The following is a 19,515-nucleotide window of genomic DNA, read 5'->3' on the forward strand; positions in this document are numbered from 1 at the left end:
GTGAGACCCCCAATTCCATCAGCCATCCCAGAACCTCTGCCTGCGCCGCTGCCTCTGAACTGTGACATCTTCAGTGTCACCCTCAATACCAGGGCCAGTCTTGGGTGGGGGATAGAGGCAGCGGCCCTGGGCATGGTGGGGCTGGTGGGGAAAGGTGTCCTCATGAAGCCCCCTTACTGATGTGGGCCTGTTTTTCCCTAGCAACCAACAAATGCACGGAAAGACAGCTTCTCTGAAGAGTGCTGTGCCCTGCAAAGAGAAACCAGACAGAGCTGAGGAGCCCCCGGACTACAGGTGAGGACCCCTTTCCCAGTCGGAGATACACACAGACTTAGGGGTGGGAAGCCCTCAGGAGGTGACCTGTTTGTAAGAAGACCTCAAGGCTGAGCCGGGCCCCTTTGTAGGTCTGTGAGGTCAGGCACAGGCTGCCCCAGGCTTCTTCCTCCCGCCCCTCAGGCCTGTCCCAGTGCACTGGGACCTAGCAGAGTCCATGCTTCTCGGGTTTCCAGCCTCCTCCCTGCTCACCTGTGCCCTGGGCCAACCCAGACAAGGCAAAGGTTTACCTTTTTTCTCAGCGTCATCCCCCTTTCCCAATGTGGTAGCCTCAGTCAGGTCAGGTGAGTCTGTGCCAAGCTTCCCGCAGCAGAGCTCAGGCCACAGGGAGGAGGCGGCAGGGAGGGCAGTCCTGCTGGCATCATGGCCTGCGGCCAGGCCCCGGAGCTGTGAGTCTGACACCTTCACCTTACCCACACCCCAAACTGTCCCTATTCCGGCACTGCCTGCTCCCCTGCTTACCCCTTGACCAGAGAAATGGGACAGGGTCTTTGACACCCAGGTGGGCAGCTCCTCAGCATCTCTGGGAGACTGGGCGCACCTCCTGGAGATGCTGCTCACTCGCATCGGGGAAGGTGGGCCCTTGGCGACCCCTCCCTGCCTCCCGCAGTGCCCTCCCCCAGGGATGAGCTGTATAGCTGTGTTCTTTCTGTACTTGTCATTTTGCTGTGTCCCCTAGAGAAGGGCCCTAGTCTCCAATCTCTGCCCCAAGCTTCTGGCTCAAGGCCAGGGCAGAATTGGCACTGAGTACGCATGGGCAGGACTGGGGTTCCTTGTCCCCAAAATGGAATGTCTCCTTTGCAGTCCGCACTGGCCAGAAGGCTTGAAGGGTGAAGAGATAAAGAAGTGTGGCCGAGAAGGGGTAAGTCTGGAGGCTGACTTCTCACTATTCACCCAGGAAGGGGTCCTGGGCTGCCAGAATTCAGTGACTTTTGGCGCCTTGGCCACCAGGCCGGTCATCAGGAAATCAGGAAGCCTCAGTGGGTGTCCCTTCCTGGGTGGGAGTAGGGTGTCCCCTTCTGCTAATACAAGCTGCCTGTCAGGACCAGCAGCACCAGGAGACAAGCTGTGCTTGGCACACAGCCCTCCATACTCACTGGCTGCTTACTAGCTGCCTCATGCTAAGTCCCCAGCATGGGCCGGGGGGCTGTGGCATTTCCTGTTGGCTGGAGCAGGGCCCCTTTGGCGGTCTCACCTCCCAGGGCTTCTCAGACGCAGCCTGTGTGTTTGCAGATAACACTGAATAAATACAACCAGCAATACCACAAGCTGTTTAAGGATGTTCCCTTGGAGGAAGTGGTTCTCAAAGGTGAGCTGTCTCCCTGGTATAGCTGGTTAGGCACCCAGAGTGCCTGGGGCCAGGGACCTCTGCTCTGGAGCCTCCAAAGCATGACTTAGAAATGGGAACTGGCTGTCCTTTAGATGTGGACCACTCCCCCAGAATGTGAGAAGACAGGGCTGGTTTGGGACATAGCATTGCATTTTTGAAGGTTTTCTTGGGGAAACGTCAGGGCTTCGGAATCTTGTGTCTGTTCTGCTCTTACCGGTGACTTCTTCCCTGCTCTGGCCTCTCACTGAGCATGTGGGGGCATTTGCACAATCAAGGCCCTCAGGGCAGAGCAGAGCAGGGAAAGGTCAGGGATTCTGCCTGAGGTTGTGAGATTGCAGGCTCGGAGATCAGGGCAGGAACTTGCCTGGACCCTCTGGAGCATGGGTGGAGAAGGAAGAAACATCCAGCAGGCTGGTGGAGTGGAGGGGCAGTCAGGAGAAGGACCCTTCAATGCTGGGGAATGGACTGTTTGGGGTTTGGGGTCTGTGGTGGGGAAGGGGGAGTCTGAGGAAGATGGGTCCTGAGGCTGGACTCTGGACTCCAGAGTGTGAGGACCCACGTCCTGGGGCTTCCTGGGCTGACCTTGCTTATGGCCATTTTCTCTCCTGTGACATCCTAGTGTGCTCCTGTGCCCTCCAGAGGGACCTCCTTCTCCAGGGCCGGCTCTACATCTCCCCCAACTGGCTCTGCTTCCATGCCAGCCTCTTTGGCAGGGATATCAAGGTAGTAATGAGTGGTAAGGGCTGCCATGATCCTGTGAGGGGAGAGCCAGCCTCATGCCTCAAAGTCATGCCTATCTCTCTGCATGCTGGGCCCCGGGTGGAGCCCCTTGCTGGTTGGATGAGCAGCTTTGAGGCATCCCATCCAGTGTCCAGTAAAGTCCTGCCCCTTCTGAAACAGGGGCCCCAATGTGGACCCCACATCTGGCCTGAGCTGGCCTGAACAGTTCACAGCCAAATCATTCTGCCTCTGGGTATTTCAGAAATGCTTTGAGAATTAGAGCGGGATGTCACATTTAGGGGGAGCCATAGCTGTGGCCAAGAAGTAGCCTATGGAGCTCCATTACTAGGGTATGAGATTTGCCAGAGCCACCATCGTTGGCCTCCTGGATAACAGGGATCATACCTATGTGACAGCCAAGAGTGACACGTCCTGCCAAGGCTGGGGCAGGGTGGCAGGCACAACCGGAAGGGGAGCCTGGCTGAGAAGGTAGAAGGCTCAGACACTTCCCCACATGGGGCCAGGCTCCTCCATGTGGCCATGCTGGGCTCACAGCTGGGTCCCTATACAGGGAGCAAAGGGACCATGTCCTTGGGGGTTAGTCCTGAGAGAAGCATCCCTCTCCCTCTCAGGTGGTCATTCCTGTGGTGTCTGTGCAAATGATCAAAAAACACAAGATGGCACGGCTCCTTCCCAATGGACTGGCCATCACCACCAACACCAGCCAGAAGGTCAGTGCACTGGGCCGGCGCTTCCTTGTCAGTCTCCTGCTCCCAGCCCCAGCAGCCCATAGTCTGACTTGGGCACATTCCCAGGTCTTTATTTCACCCCACCCTGCAGCTCTCCAGTACGTATTTCAGGCCATACAACAAGTTGGAAGAGAAGCTCCTAGGCAGAGCTCCTATTGGCTCTCACGGCCTGATACTCCTGTGGGCCTGTGCCCAATCCAGGAGCGGGCTGGCTGGCACAGCAAGGGGTCTCATCTCACCCTATCGCTGTCTGTTTTCTTTCCATATCCCAGTATATCTTTGTGTCACTGCTCTCCCGGGACAGTGTATATGACCTGCTGAGGAGAGTCTGCACCCACCTACAGGTATGGAGCTTGGGAGCAGGAAGGCCAGGGAGGTCTCTCAGGCCTGGATGCAGGTGGAGAAGGGTGTTGGGGGAGGTTGCCCATCTCTCCAGCATAGGGAACAGGGCAGGGAGAGGGGAGTTAAAGGCTCAGGCTCAATGTACAAGAGACAGTACTTGGATTGTGTGTCTATGCTTGCAAGCATGTCTTTGAGGCCAGTGGGCCCCCGTGTGTCCCCATATACAGATGCTCCTTGTACATGGGCTTATGTCCCATAAACCCATCAAAAGTTGAAAATATCATAAGTCAAAAATGCACTTAATAGAGGTACACATTACCTACGGAACATCATAGCTTAGCCTCACCTCAAACATCTCAGAATGTTTTCATTAGCCTAGAGCTGGGCAAAATCATCTCAGACAAGGCCGGGCGCGGTGGCTCAAGCCTGTAATCCCAGCACTTTGGGAGGCCGAGACGGGCGGATCACGAGGTCAGGAGATCGAGACCATCCTGGCGAACACAGTGAAACCCCGTCTCTACTAAAAAATACAAAAAAAACTAGCCAGGCGAGGTGGTGGGCGCCTGTAGTCCCAGCTACTCGGGAGGCTGAGGCAGGAGAATGGCAGAAACCCGGGAGGCGGAGCTTGCAGTGAGCTGAGATCCGGCCACTGCAATCCAGCCTGGGCAACAGAGCCAGACTCCATCTCAAAAAAAAAAAAAAAAAAAAAAAATCATCTCAGACAAAGCCTGTTTTATAATATAACTTATTGAATCCTGTACTGAATGTGAAAAACGGCTGTATGGTCCCAGCACTTTGGGAGGCCGAGGCAGGTGGATTACCTGAGGTCAAGAGTTCGAGACCAGCCTGGCCAACATAGTGAAATGCTGTCTTTACTAAAAATATAAAAATTAGCCGGGTGTGGTGGCAGGCACCTGTAATCCCAGCTACTTGGGAGGCTGAGGCAGGAGAATCACTCAAACCCGGGAGGAGGAGGTTGCAGTGAGCCGAGATTACGCCATTGCACTCCAGTCTGGGTGACAAGAGCAAGACTCCATCTCAAAAAAAAAAAAAAAACAAACCAACCAGAATGGCTATATAGGTACTTGAAGTACGGTTTCTACAGAAAGCGTATCATTTTTGTACCATCATGAAGTTGAAAAATCCTAAGTGGAACCATCGTAAGTCAGGGACCATCTGTATGTCCAGGGCCTCACTTGTGCTTCCTTAATGCACAGATAGGAACGTGTAGCTGCTTCCCAACATGCCCTGTGACTCTCTCTGGCCTATGGTGAGGAAGAGGGGAGGGGTGGGGCAGCAGCTGGGAGAGTAAGTTGCCTGGGGTTTGCCTTCTGCTCCAGCATTAAATAGGGGGCCCCCTATAGACCCTGGGAGCTGGGCTTTACCTGACACAAAGTGGCTTATCTGGAGGTAAAGCTCTCTTGGAGAGAGCTGATGCTTCCTCATGCCTGACCTTGCCTGTTCCAGATGGACAAGTGACTGCTTTCCCTTTCCTCCTCAGCCTTCCAGCAAGAAGAGTCTGAGTGTAAGAGAATTTCCAGGGAAACCTGAGACTCTGGTGAGAGCTGAAACTGGGAGCAAAGACTGCTGGACTGACAGTGCCTGGAGCTCTGAGGCTTCTGGGCCTCCCAGGGGGGGCCCACAATGCAAATGCAGAACTGGGGCACCAGGCTCAAGAGCCAGTGGCTATATTATGCCAGGGCATCTCCTAAACTTGCTGCACCATAATGCAGACCCACCAGGGCCTCAGCAGATAGGCTTTCTTTTTTCTTCCTTTTTTTTTTTTTTTTTGCGACAGAGTCTTGCTATGTCACCCATGCTACAGTGCAGTGGCAACATCTCAGCTCACTGCAACCTTCACCTCCTGGGTTCAAGTGATTCTCCTGCCTCATCCTCCCAAGTAGCTGGGATTACAGGCACTTGCCATCACACCCAGCTAATTTTTATATTTTTAGTAGAGATAAGGTTTCACCATGTTGGCCAGGCTGATCCTGAACTCCTGGCCTCAAGTGATATACTGGCCTCCACCTCCCAAAGTGCTGGGATTATAGGCGTGAGTCACCGTGCCTGGCCGATAGGCTGATTTTCTGAGTAGAACAGAAGTTCAAGCCCCAAAACACTGGCCAGGTTGGGTTGCACACCTGTACAGATGCAGGGCCAGTGGCCCATCCTCTTTTCTTCAGCTGAGTCAAGATGGCCTTCAAGGGGATAAAGATGTCCCTGGGAGCTGGGTGCAGTGGCTCATGCCTGTAATCCTAGCAATCTGGGAGGCCAAAGCAGGAGGATGGCTTGAGCCCAGAAGTTTAAGACCAGCCTGGGCAGCATAGTAAGACCCTGTCTCAATAAAAATACAACAAATAGCAGAGCATGGTGGCACACACCTGTAGTCCCAGCTTCCCAGGAGGCTGAGATAGGAGGATCACTTGAGCATGGGAGGTTGAGGCTGCAGTGAGCCAAGATCACAACACTGTATTTCAGCCTGGGCAACAGAGAGAGACCCTGTCAAAAAAAATAAAAGATGTCCCTAGGGCAGAACTCCAAAGACTATCCTTATAGAACCCAGACAGACTTATTTTAGATTTGCCAAAGATCCAGAAGTTTCCTTTGGCAGCTGGGGCCCTGGGTAGGCAGAGCTGAGTTTCTAGGGCAGGGATGGGGTAGAAATGACCCTAGGGTGTTTGAAGACTCCTTCAGTAACTATTAGTGGTTAACCAAGCATGTGATATGCATAATACCATGTGCCGGATAGAAGGTGAAGTTCCCATTTTTGTGGATGGGGACCCTAAGTTCTTCCTGCTGAGGTTAGGGCTTGGGATAGAAGGAGCCAGAACTTATCCTACCTAAGACATGTTGTGCTGAGCTTTCTTGGCTCAGATCTGAGCATGTATCTGGGTTGCCTCACATCTAAGATCCCACTGTGGTTCTACACTAGCAGTGTTCAAGGACATCATTTCCTGGCAGAATAGCTAGTCACAGCAAGGGAGCAGAGAGGAGAGGCATATGGTTGCTGTAGCAACTGCCCTCCCCACTTGTACCTGCTTCCATCCCTGGCTAGGCATCTATATTTGGTAATATCTGGAGAAAACTCTGATAAACCTGGTGTGGGCTCCTTAGGGCAAGTGAGTTCCCAAGGGCCATGGTAAGATAGCTTCTACTGTCTTACTGCAGGAAGTCCTCATCCCTGAGATGAAGTGGAGAAAGGTATGCCCTTCCTCCAGGTCCCTGTCTCTACCAGACAACATCCCTTGTATCCCTCCAGCATCCGTGGACTCCACAGACAGTTTCTTCCCCTCCAGGAAGCCTTCAAGGTCTGGTAAGTTTGGGGGGCTTGTCCATGGCAACTACTTGCAAAGGCCAGACTTTCTGTCTTCCCAGTTCCATATAAAGGGCTCACCACAGCCAGCAGGGCTTCTGGGAGCTGATTTTTTTTTTCTCCAAATCCATATAGAAAAATCAAGAACCCAAGTAGCTTCAGAAAACGGTGGGAAGTGGGCATGGCCCATGCCGGGCTGGGGTCCTGCCTGCCCTAAGAAGATGCCAAACTGCTCTCCCACTGCAAAGAATGCTGTCTATGAGGAGGATGAGCTGGAGGAGGAGCCCAGGAGCACTGGGGAGCTGACACTGTGGGATTACCGGCTCCTCAAGGTCTTCTTTGTGCTGTAGGTGACTATACTGGGGAGGGGGACAGACCCACCTGCATGTCTAGGTGTTTGCAACAAGGGCCTTGGAGTGTGGGGAGTTCACTATTCAGAACCGGGAGGAAGGTTCTGAGTCAAATTCAAGTTCTTGGGTGGTATTTGAAGGCCATGTGGCATGCCCTTCTGTAGCAAGAGAAAGGATCTCCAGTTTTTATTCTTGAAACCTTGTAATTTAGGGTTAAGACTATTTGGTGGAGAGGGGCAGGATATGGACATGTTGAAAAGAGGAAAAGCTGCATAGGATTTGGGAGAAGGAGGGCCAGGAAAATTGGAGAGAGAGAGGAAAAGCATGGCCTCTCCACTGCCCACCACTAGGGTAGCTTCTGGAACCCCTGACTTGTCTCTACCTCTGTCTAAGGACCAGTAGAGCAGTGAGCATCGTGGGAAGTGACATGAACAGCCAGCCCCTGCTTTCCCTCACCTTAGCTCATCAGTCTCCTCTGGCTCTGCTAGCCGAGTTTTGACCATCAACATCAGCACCTGCTGGGGGGAATGGGCCCAACGCCTAGGGGGTCATCATCATGGCCTCCCAGAGGAGGCACAGGAAGGACCACGGTGGCTAGTGAGAGGGAGGGTAGGATGACTGTTCTGGCTGTCTGGCCAGAGCTCCCTCCAGGGCTCAGCTGAAGGGCCCAGAGCTCTAGCTGGGCTGTGAGGACACTTCCATGGGGAAGTCTCAAGACCCTTACATGGCCTCTGGGAGGAAAGATGCTGAGGCCTGAACTGGCTGCAGGACAAAGGGCTCTTTAATTCTTCCAACTGCAGGGGTAGCTTGGTTCCCACTGTTTGTGGTGAACTTCCAGAAATGCTCTTTCTGTGGAAGAAATATTCAATTCCGTATTGTCCCTTTCTCCAGGATCTGCTTCCTGGTCATGTCCTCATCCTATCTGGCGTTCCGTATTTCTCGGCTAGAGCAGCAGTTATGCACCTTGAGTTGGAACGGCCCAGTCCCTGGGCACAGGTGAGGCCTTTTCTCTTCCTAATACTTCTGATATTGAGGGTTGAGGACAGGGGCCAAGAACCTCAGGCCAGGCTGCCTGGCTGGACTTGGTCCTGTTTTGAGCTGACTTCTGACCCTAATCAAGGTTGGGCAGCATGCAGGGTACATCGGTCCCACCCAGGCCCACTCTTGGGGGAAATAAAGTTATCACTGGCCCTTCTGCCCATGTCTGTCTGCCTTCTGGGCCCTTTCCTTGATGTGGACGTCTTTCCTGTGTGCAGGTAACAGCCACTTGGCCTTTGTCCCCATTCCTTCTTCAAGAAGAATGTTCTGGGTGCTAAGTCTCCACCAATGTGGTTTACAGTGCTGCTGCGCTAAGACTGCCTATGAAGGAAAACATTCCAGATCCCTCCTCCTCCCCGCAGCTCTTCTCCTCCCTCTATGAGAGATCTGAAGTACCTATTTACAAAGTAACTGGCTTCTACGATTTTTGGACTCAAACAAAAAGCCAGAGTTTTTGGAACCAACTGAGGAATTCTGTACACAAAGCTTCAGCAACCACTTAAATGAGAAAAAAAAAAAAACCACAACAAACTGGGTCCTTGGAAACAGTTCTGGCACACAGGCAGCACACTGGAGGCCACCTCAAGGGACAGAGGCCATGCTTCCATATTTGGAATGTGGCTCTGCCACACAGCTCACCCCCATGGTGAGGTCAGAGGTCAGAACACAAATCACCCATGTGGGCTCTGCTCTCTCCCAACACTCATGTGTTCCCACAGGGCTTCTCTGCGGGCAGCCAGGCACCTGTCAGGCTTGGGCAGGGGCCTGCTGAGAAGCTGTGAATGCAGAGGGGAGGGCTCACGGCCAGGATTCCAGCCAGAGATGAATTTCCATGCTCTGGGCCGGGGCTCTGTGCCGGCCCCTCATGAGGTGGCTGGCTGCATTATGGGGAGATGTTGCCTATGGCGGGGATGGTGGCAGGGGCTGTGAAGAACAGAGGTACCCAAATGCTGTGTCCTCAGCTGTCACTTTCTGGTGAGACAGGTGGAGCAGGGCCTTTGATCACTGTGGTCACAAACCTGGTACTGGGTTTTGCCCTTGTGTGTTCAAACATGTCTAAGGTGTCCCAAGCCCTGGAAATAGGGAAGGGGAGGGTGGAGGCTTGCATCTGAGGTCTTGCTGTCTACTCCCTGCCTACCTGCCCAGATCTCAGGCATGGCCAACAGCAGCCCATTCGGGGGGCCTGTCTGGGCAGCTGCGTGTGATGGTGTTGAGCCATCACAGGGCAGAGGTCACTGTGTCACCCCTGTAGTCACTGGGTTGCAGGCCATGGAGGAGGGACCTCCAGTCCATGGGGCCTATTCTCCATTAAGGTGGAAGTATCCACTGTGGGCCTGGAACAGTGCAGGAACCAGGCCAGGGGGTCTATCTCATACCTCTGGGGACAGGAAAGGTAGAGGATGAGGAGCTTGGACATAGTGGCGGTTTTGCCTTGGATATTCCTCTTCCTCTATCAAGGCCTTCTCTTCTTCTCTGTGCCCCACAACTCTGGCCTCATCACCCTGGGACTCCCATCTGCTAAGATAGTGGCTTTGGAGGTTCTGGAAGGGCCTTAGTGAGGAGCCCAGAAGTATCAGGGAAAGTTGCTGGAGATGGGGTGGGCAGTGTCAGAAACAGCCACTGTTTTCCCCTCTTCAGACACTGAGAGATTAATCAGGGAATGAAATCCAGGTGGAAATTATTTATTGTGGAGCAGACGACTGTCTGTCCTGTTTATGACAAACCCAAATGAGGACCGGAGGGACTACCAGTAAGTGGTCTCTTCATGCTCTCCCCATCCCAGTTTATAGGATGAAACAGCCTGGCCTTTTGTGTTGCTTGCACCAAATCTGTATGTCTCAGGTGAAACTCACTCTTCCATGAACGGCCATCCTTTTTGTTTTTTTTGGAAACAGCCCCTTTCACCCTTTCATCAGTCTTTTTTAGGAAAATAACCCTTCTTGCTTCAGCACTTCTCCCTGGTCCTTGCTGAAAGACAGAGATAAAAATCCATTCTCTGAGCCTTGCTAGGTTGTCAGAGGCCATGAGAGGTGCCAGTTATAGGTGGATATGCCAAGATGCTGGCGAACTTGGTCTTCAGGTATACTCAGGCTCAGAAAGGGCAAGAGCCATGCTGCAGGGCAGGTGACTTTGGAGGTGCACTTGGGGCCTAGGGCTTTGAGTGGTGTGGGTGTGCCTGTCCTTCCAGATGGTGCTGTTTCTCCCTGTTGTCCCCCTACCTGGTCCTCTGGGGCCACCGTGCCTTCTGCTGTGTGCATTTATAAACGATGTGTATTTTATATAGACCTGTTTGCGATGGCTGATGCTCCTCTAATTCCCTGAATTTGGTTCAACCACCCTTGGGTTGTTTTGCTATGGCCTTTGCCTTTGAAAATATTTTAAAATAAAAAACTTGATTTTTCTAGTGTACGATGGTATGGAAAGTTCATTTTTATCCTCTCACTACTCACTACAGGTACTCTTACTGACATACTCAGCCCTCAGGAGACTGATGGAGCCCAAGTCATTCCTATAGTCCTAAGTACTCTGCAAATCTCAAAGGACTTTAGCTGAGCTGACTTATACCTCAGGTGTATTGTGAAGAGTGAGGGTGGCCACAGCAAACCCCCACAGCCCTCTGCCTCTGTCGGGTGGACACTGGGAATAGTTACCCATTTTCTCTGAGCAACTCCAAAGCAATGTCCCTGGCTCAAACAGGACTATGCTTCTGATGCAGGAATTAACGTATGGAGTTCAGAGCCAGAAGGCTCGTGCGGCCTTTTCTATGACCCAGAGTCTAGGTAAGGAGGTAAAATTCCAATTTGGGCCATATCACCTGTCTTCTTTCTCCCTGTGATGCCCCCTCTAGTAGTGATTCATTCATTCAATAAATATTATTGAGCCAAGACTACATGCCAGGTACTAAGCTGGGCACTGGAGCCATGAACATGGCAGGCATGTCTGTGTCCCATGGAACTTAACTTACATTCCATGTACAGGTAGATTCCAAGTAAATATGTAAACAAACAAGATAATTGCAGATAGTGATTTTCAAGAAGAAACAGCGACATGATGAAGTGTGATGAACAGTGGTACAGAGGGAGATGGCTTTAGATGACATGGTTAAGAAAGTTCTCCAAAGTGACAAGCTGGTGCTTAAAGCATCAGCAGTCAGTCATGAGAGGAGCTGGGAACAACACATTCCTGGAAGAGGGATCAGCAACTGCAAAAGTTAGGAAAAGACATGTTTGTCTCTGAGGAGCAGAGAGACTATCTGCATGTTAGAATCCTAGGATACTAAGTGGGAGAGTGACATGAAAAGAGGTTACAGAGGTCAACGCAAGAAAAAACCCAATGGAAAAATGAGCAAAAGGCTGGACCCAGTGGCTCATGCCTAATCCCAACACTTTGGGAGGCTGAGGCAGGTGGATCGCTTTGAACCCAGAAGTTCGAGACCAAAGTAGAGATGGGGAAACCCCGTCTCTACTAAAAATACAAAAATCAGGCCAGGCGTGGTGGTCATGCCTGTAATCCCAGCAGTCTGGGAGGCCGAGGTGGGTTGATCACGAGGTCAGGAGTTCAAGACCAGCCTGACCAACATGGTGAAACCCCGTCTCTACTAAAAATATAAAAATTAGCCGGGTGTGGTGGCGGGCGCCTGTAATCCCAGCTACTCAGGAAGCTGAGGCAGGAGAATTGCTTGAACACGGGAGGCAGAGGTTGCAGTGAGCTGAGATCGCGCCACTGCACTCCAGCCTGGGTGACAGAGCAAGACTCCATCTCAAAAAAAAAAAAAAAAAAGTTAGCCAGGCATGGTGGTACGCACCTATAGTTCCAGCTACTCAAGGGTTGAGGTAGGAGGATAGCTTGAACCCAGGAGGTGGAGGTTGCAGTGAGCAGAGATCACGCCACTGCACTCCAACCTGGGTAACAGAGCAAGACCGTCTTAAAAAAAAAAAAAAAAAAAAAAGGCAAAGGATTTGAATAGATATTTCTCTAAAGAAGATACACAGATGGCCAATAACCAATGAAAAGATGTTCAACATCACTGATCGTTAGGGAAATGCCAGTCAAAACCACAATGAAGTACCACTTCACACTCATTAGAATGGCTACTCTCAAAGAACAGAAAAGAAACAGAAAATAACAACTGTTGGTGAAGATGTGGAGAATTAGTAACTCTGGGAATGACTTGGGCTAGGTTGGTGAAGATACGGAGAACTGTACTGTTGGTGAGAATGTAAAGTGGCTTAACTACTGTGTGAAACAGGACAGTGGCTACTCAAAAAACTAAAAATAGAATTACCATACGATCCAGCAATTCTACTTCTGAGTATATAGCCAAAAGAACTGGGAGAATAATCTTTAAAGACAGGGTCTCACTTTGTCACCCAGACTGAAGTACAGTGGTGTGATCACAGCTTACTGCAGCCTCGACCTCCAGGGCCCAACTTTAATAAATACTTGAACACACATGTTCATAGCAGCATTATATACAATAATCAAAAATTAGAAACAACTCAAGTGTCCATCCATGGATGAATAAACACACACATATATATATATTATCTATATATACACACAATGAAACATATATGGATATTCATCTATCTATGGATATGTAAATATATATATACAAAAATATTCAGCCTTGAGAAGGAAAAAAAGTCTGACACATGCTCTAACATTGATGAACCTTGTGGACATTAAGCTAAGTGAAATAAGTCAGTCCAAAAAAAAAAAAAAAAAGATTCTGGAATCCAGGCTTGTAAAAAGAAAAAAATAAAAACAAAACCCCTCACAAATACTGGGCAGGGTGCAGTGGCTGATGCCTGTAATTCCAGCTACACAGGAGGGAGGATCACCTGAGGCCAGGAGTTTGACACCAGCCTCAGCAACACAGCGAGACCCCATCTCTTAAAAAACAAAGACAAATACTGTATGGTTTAGCTTATAGGTGGTATGTGGAGTAGTCAAATTCATAGAGACAGAAAGTAGAATGGTGGCTGCCAGGGGCTGAGGGAAGGGGGAAATGGAGAACTGTTGTTTAATGGGTACAGAGTTGCAGTTTTGCAAGATGAAGAGTTCTGGAGATCGGTTGCACAATAGGGTAATGTACTTAACACTACTGAACTATATGCTAAACATGGTTAAGATGGTAAATTTTATGTCACTTTACCACAGTTTTTTTAAAAGTTAAAAGAGTTTGGTGGGGTAGGCAGAAGAGTTTGGATTTTATATATTCCCTGGGTATTAGCTCAGATCGGAAAGTTTGGCAGGGCAGCTCAGTGGTTGTTGAAACCAAGTGCTTTCCTTTGCTAGAGGAAATAAACACCTAGATATAATACACAGAAAAATATGGCTAATAATCTATAGGCTTTTCAGGGACTTAGAGAAACCAATCCAATAAAATTCTTTAAAGTATGCCCACTCCTCACTATTCCCAGGGACTGATTCATAGCAGCAGCATCACAGAGAAGGCATATAATCATATATTTATCATGGCAAGGAGCTAACTGTATCAGGGAGAAATAACTGCCTTAAATTTGGGGAAACAGAAGGGAAATATACATTATGCCAGAGCCTCAGTTTTGCAACATGGGCCTTAACAGAAAGGAAGGGTCATGGGAGGGGCAGGATTATTAGCGAAAAAGGCATTCAGGAATGAGGGGGACTCAGGGACAACTTCATCCCACTGAGATGTCCTGGGAATAAGAAACTACCCCCAGCCCCTCTCTCAGGTGCCCAGTCAGCCAGCCATGGCCCCTCTACCTGACTGCCAGACTGAATGAGGCCTGGAAGCCCATGGTGCTCCTCTCTCCTAGCTGCTAGGCCACAGAACCAGGGAGTCCTAGAGCAGAGAAACTTCTCAGAGAAGGATCTCCAGGTTGCCTCAGGACTAGACTGAGAGGCCAGATCCTCAAACTCAATCCAGGGCTGGCTGTCTCTCTGAGAAGTGATGACAACTGAGCCACCAGGCGGCAGCAAAGTCCAGCAAAGAGACCCAGAGGTATTGGGGTAAGACTTCATTCTCCCCGCTCAGAGAAAGCTACCCCTGTCCCCTTGCTGCGGAAAACGGGCCCAGAGCCCTTCCTGTCCAGGTCACCTACCTATCCAACAGAAGAAGGGAATCTTCAGGAAGGCTTGTGTGGCCATTTCCCCCGAAAAGAATGGCTCTATCCGCTTCCGCTTTGGTCCTCCTCTCCCTCTTCTCTCATCACCTGGGGAAGGGCCAGCGCCGATTGTGAAAGGACGTTTCAAGGGCTCTCCAGGCTTCCCCCAGCTCTGGCCACTAGGAAGGCAGGCGTGGAGAACAAGTGTGTTTGTGTTTCTGGGCTGCAACGGTGGAGAGCACAGCTTCTAGGGCATAGAAATCCCAGGCTCTTCTCCAACCTGCCCTTGTTTGGAGTAGCATTTTCTCTTAGACACAGAATTACCGAAATCTGGCTCCTGTAAAGTGTGATTTCATGATGGCAACAACACTCTTTCCGCTCCTGCCTTTATTTAGAGAGCATGGGCTGGACCCCAGAGCAGAGCGTTTTAATGTTTAACAGTTCCACATGCTCTGTCTGCTGACAGGGAGAGGGCGGGAGGCACTTAAGCCTCTCAAATGATATTCTAGAGAAACCTGAGTTCATCCCCCTGCATGCCTGACCTCCACAGAGCCAAGGAACACCTGGCACCCAGCAAGGCCCTGCTTTTGCTGCTGCCTTCGCGCTGGCAGGGCTCCTTGCCTTCCCGGAATGTGTTCCTTCTTGTTTGCCACTCAGTGCTTGGCCCAAAGCCAAACCTGGGCTGCTCGGAATGCCATGCCCCCACTCACTTTTCTCTCAGGATCTGAGACAAGGCTCTCTTCCGCCTGGGGAAAGGCCAGGCCCTCGCTGCAGCCTCATCCCACTGTGCAACTTCTCTAGGCACATCAGACTCTCCACCGACTGAAAGCAGAAGCACTTAGGGAGAGGACAGCAGGGTCTCCAGGAAAGCAGACAGTGTGGCATATTTATATCCTGTTGGTGGCCTTCTAAATTGAGCCAGAGTGGGCAAAGAGTTATTCACAAGCTGTTCATTAACTTGCTAAATGCAGAAAGGTTGGGTTGGGCACCACTCTGGGAAAACATGACACCCCTGCTCCTGGATTCAGTCTAGCATGAAGGTGTGTTAATTGGTGTAGGATTTCTATGGCAGTTTTTCTTTGCTGTTAGTTCCAAATACCAGACTAGTCTGTGTGGCATGCTCTCTCCAATATATAACTACATTTAAACAATTTATTAAGCACCTTCTATGGGGTCCCGAATTCATGCTTCTATAGATACTATGACACTATAATTTTCTGAGCACTTAATTGTGTACCAGGCACTATATAGGGTGCTTTTTATACTCATTATCTCATTGAAGAGAATCTCAATACACCAATACACTTTTCACACTTTATGCTGTGTAAACTGAGATCAATAGGCCAGAAATACAATACGGACCCCTTCAGGGAGTAACTGAGGAGGCGAGGTAGACAGAATAGCAATGTAACAGTGTAAGACGGGTGAGCCCGTGTAACTACAAAAGGCAGTGGTATGGGCAGACTCAATGGTACAGGGGCATGCAGCATGCGTGGGCCTCAAAGAATGAGTAAGATTTGGATCTGAGGAGAGAGGTGGGGTAATCTTCCCAAAATGTGTGTTTGCGGGGTAACATGAGTTAAAAGTATGGTAGTGCCGAGGGCGGTGCAGATAAAAACTTGAAAGAAGCAGAGTCTGAATATGTATGTGGGCAAAATCCCCAGATCTAAATGCCAGGATGACAAGGACAGACTTAGTCTCTCCGGGGGATGAGGAGCTACTGGAGTTTAGGAGTGAAGGAGAAAAGTGATGGTTTAGCGATACTGGTTTCTCAGTAGAGTACGAGGTGGATTAAAAGTTCAGTAGAAGAGTCTAAATCATGGTTTCTCAACCTCAGCACTACTGATATTTTGGACTGGCTAATTCTTTGTTACAGGGGGTTATCTTGTGTATTGAAAGATTCTGGGTCACATCTTTGGCCTCTGCTTACCTGATGCCAGTAGCACCCCCCTACTCCTGGTTACAACAACCGAGTGTCTCCAGAGCAAGCAAACTACCCCTAATTGAGTATTACTGCTTTAGATGGTAGGAAATTAGGGCCTGGACCTTATAGTATTGGCAGTTATTTTAATAACTGTGTCAGTCTGTTGACTTTCAGAATAGCAGATAAAAGTAAAAAATGCCACAGGAAATTCATCGTCAGTGCCAAAGAACTTAATGGCATAGAGAAAAGAGGCTTCAGAAGTAGATCATTCTGCCTATTAGAAACCTCTAGAGGATACTCCAAAGCTACAGATAATGTGCTCAAGACTCATTAGCAAGACAGTGCCGGATAGCAGGGTTTCTCTCTCTACCTCACCCGTGCAAATCACAACTTACTCAAGGGCCACATTGAGTAAGGAATGCCCCCAATGTACATGCAGGCAGAGAAGCTAATGATCTATAATTTTGCTAGGTTTGCATTCACTCTTCTAGAATTTTGTTTTTGGCAATTGGGAGAGGGGATGAATAGAGACTGGCCTATCAATGAAGAGAGCTGATTTACCAAGATGTGTCTTTGTCTAAAGCAGGAATCAGCTAAGTACAGACTGCTGTACAGCCTGGCCGGCTTTTTGTAAATACACAGTTTTACTGGAACTCAGCCATGCCCCTTTGTTTATGTATTGTCTCTGGCTGCTCTAGAGCTCCAATGGCAGGGGTGAGTAGTTATGACAAATATCATCTGACCATATCTGGCCCTTTAAGGAAAAGTTTGCTCATTCCTGGCCTAAAGGAAAATGCTTTTAGACTCCTAGCGGTGATGGCTTTTTTTTTTTTTTTTTTTTTTTTTTTTTTTTTAATGGAGTCTTGCTCTATCACCTAGGCTAGAGTGCAGTGGCATGATCTCAGCTTACTGCAACCTCTGCCTCACGGGTTCAAGTGATTCTCTTGCCTCAGCCTCCAAGTAGCTGGGATTACAGGCGCCCACCACCACACCCAGCTAATTTTTGTATTTCTTTCTTTCTTTTTTTTGAGATGGAGTCTCACTCTGTCGCCCAGGCTGGAGTGCAGTGGTGTGATCTCAGCTCACTGCAACCTCTGGCCCCTGGGTTCAAGCAATTCTCCTGCCTCAGCTTCCCGAGTAGCTGGGATTACAGGCACCTGCCACCGTGCCCAGCTAATTTTTGTATTTTTAGAAGCGATAGGGTTTCACCATCTTGGCCAGGCTAGTCTTGACTCCCGCCTCGGCCTCCCAAAGAGATGGGATTACAGGCGTGAGCTACCACACTCGGTCTAATTTTTGTATTTTTTTTAGTAGAGATGGGGTTTCACCATGTTGGCCAGGCTAGTCTCGAACTCCTGACCTCAAGTGATCCTCCCACCTTGGCCTCCCAAAGTGCTGGGATTACAGGTGTGAGCCACTGCACCCGGCTTTTTTTTTTTTTTTTTTTTGGATGGAGACTTGCTCTGTCGCCCAGGGTGGAGTGCAGTGGTGTGATTTCGGCTCACTGCAACCTCTGCCTCCTGGGTTCAAGTGATTCTCCTGTGTTAGCCTCCCGAGTAGCTGGGATTCCAGATGCTCACACCATGCCTAGCTAATTTTTGTATTTTTAGTAGAGATGGGGTTTTACCATGTTGGCCAGACTGGTTTCAGACTCCTGACCTCAAGTGATCCGACTATCTTGGCCTCCCAAAGTGCTGGGATTACAGGTGTGAGCTACTATGTCTGGCCCAGATTTTAATTTTTTTTTCATCAAAATAATTATCATTGAGTGCCTACAATGGGTTAGGCACTGTGGTCAGAGCTTCGGATATATTAGTGAACAAAGCAAATACAGGTCTTTGCCTTTGTGAAGTCTATATATTCTAGTGATGAGGGGAGAGAGACAATAAGCAACTAAGATAATAAAATATAGGCCGGGAGTGGTGGTTCATGCCTATAATCCCAGCACTTTGGGAGGCCAAGGCGGGTGGATCACCTGAGGTCAGGAGTTCGAGACCAACCTGACCAACATGGTGAAACCCTGTCTCTATTAAAAATACAAAAATTAGCTGGGCGTGGTGGAGGGCACCTGTAATCCCAGCTACTTGGGAGGCTGAAGCAGAAGAATTGCTTGAACCCGGGTGGTGGAGGTTGCAGTGAGCTGAGATGGCACCACTGCACTACAGCCTAGGTGACAGAGCAAGACTCTGTCTCAAAATAAATAAACGACATAAATAAAATGATACAGTATGTTAGAAGGTGATAAGTGATAAAGAAAAAAGAACAAATGTAGAACAAGAAAAGGGAGATTGGAAATGCTTATAGGGCATCACAATTAGATGATTATCAGGGAAGGTCCAATAGAGAAGTTGATATTTAAGTAGACTTATAAGAAATGAGACAGTAGGGCTGGGCATGGTGGCACATGTCTGTAATCCCAGCACTTTGGGAGGTTGAGGCGGGTGGATCGTTTGAAGTCAGGAGTTCCAGACCAGCCTGGCCAACATGGTGAAACCTCGTCTCCACTAAACATAAAAAAGTTAGCTGGGCGGTAGTGGCACACTCCTATAATCCCAGCTACTCAGGAGGCTGAGGCAGGAGAATTGCTTGAGCCTGGGAGGTGGAGGTTGCGGTGAGTGGAGACTGCACCACTGCACTCCAGTCTGGGTGACAGAGTGAGATCCTGTCTCAAAAAAAAAAAAAGAAAAAGAAAAAAGAAAAAAAGAGAAATGGGAGAATAAGCTTTGTGGAACATGCAACAAGTCTAAAGTGGAAGGGAGGGTGCCTGGCTGGCTTGTTCAGGAACAGCAAAGATGCAGATGTAGCTGGAAGAGAGAGAACAAGAAGGCAGAAGTAGATGAAGTCAAAGGGGAAGGGCTGGGAGATCCTCTAAGACCATTATAAGAACTTTGGCTTTGACTCCCAATGAAATGAGGAGCAGATGAGTGAATAATAATCTTTTGTTATTCAGATTTCAAAAGGATCAAACTTGACTGCTAGGGAGGGAAAGGTGGAAGCAGGGAGATCAGTTAGGAGACAGCCTCCCTTACAAGTTAGGGAGAACGATGACTCTGACTAGGGCGGTAGTAGAGATGGTGGAAACATGCAGATTCTGGATCTATTCTGAATGTACAGATGACAGGACTTCCTGTTAAACTGGATATGGGGTATAATAGAAAAGGAGTCATAAGGATGACTTCATGTTTTTTGGCTTGAAAGAATGGAGGTAGAGAAAACCATGAGTAAAGCTTTTGGAAGGAGACTCAAATGCAGTACTGGACATATTCAGTCTGAGATGAATTTTGGACATCCAAGTGGTGGGGATGTCAAGTGGGTAATAGGCTA

At 49.4% G+C, this 19,515-nt stretch overlaps 1 protein-coding gene across 3 annotated transcripts in view; it reads left to right on the forward strand.

The window, feature by feature from the left end:
• The window catches only part of GRAMD2A (GRAM domain containing 2A), a 41,747-nt gene extending 29,989 nt beyond the window's left edge, over positions 1–11,758 (forward strand). Inside the window, exons 2-12 of one of the 3 annotated variants that reach the window (XM_011751019.2) lie at positions 202–294; positions 1,138–1,195; positions 1,567–1,642; positions 2,283–2,386; positions 3,016–3,114; positions 3,405–3,476; positions 4,976–5,032; positions 6,643–6,787; positions 6,923–7,133; positions 8,029–8,133; positions 8,394–11,757. In XM_011751019.2, coding sequence (XP_011749321.2) covers positions 202–294; positions 1,138–1,195; positions 1,567–1,642; positions 2,283–2,386; positions 3,016–3,114; positions 3,405–3,476; positions 4,976–5,032; positions 6,643–6,787; positions 6,923–7,133; positions 8,029–8,133; positions 8,394–8,397 — 1,024 coding nt within the window. In that variant the 3' untranslated portion in view covers positions 8,398–11,757. Of the gene's footprint in view, positions 1–201; positions 295–1,137; positions 1,196–1,566; positions 1,643–2,282; positions 2,387–3,015; positions 3,115–3,404; positions 3,477–4,975; positions 5,033–6,642; positions 6,788–6,922; positions 7,138–8,028; positions 8,134–8,393 lie in introns of those variants that run through there. The other 2 variants (XM_011751029.2, XM_011751036.2) reach the window with 2 other exon arrangements.
• Positions 11,759–19,515: the final 7,757 nt, after the last annotated feature.

The sequence above is a fragment of the Macaca nemestrina genome, chromosome 7 (genome assembly GCF_043159975.1).
Source record: "Macaca nemestrina isolate mMacNem1 chromosome 7, mMacNem.hap1, whole genome shotgun sequence".
NCBI lineage: Eukaryota > Metazoa > Chordata > Mammalia > Primates > Cercopithecidae > Macaca > Macaca nemestrina.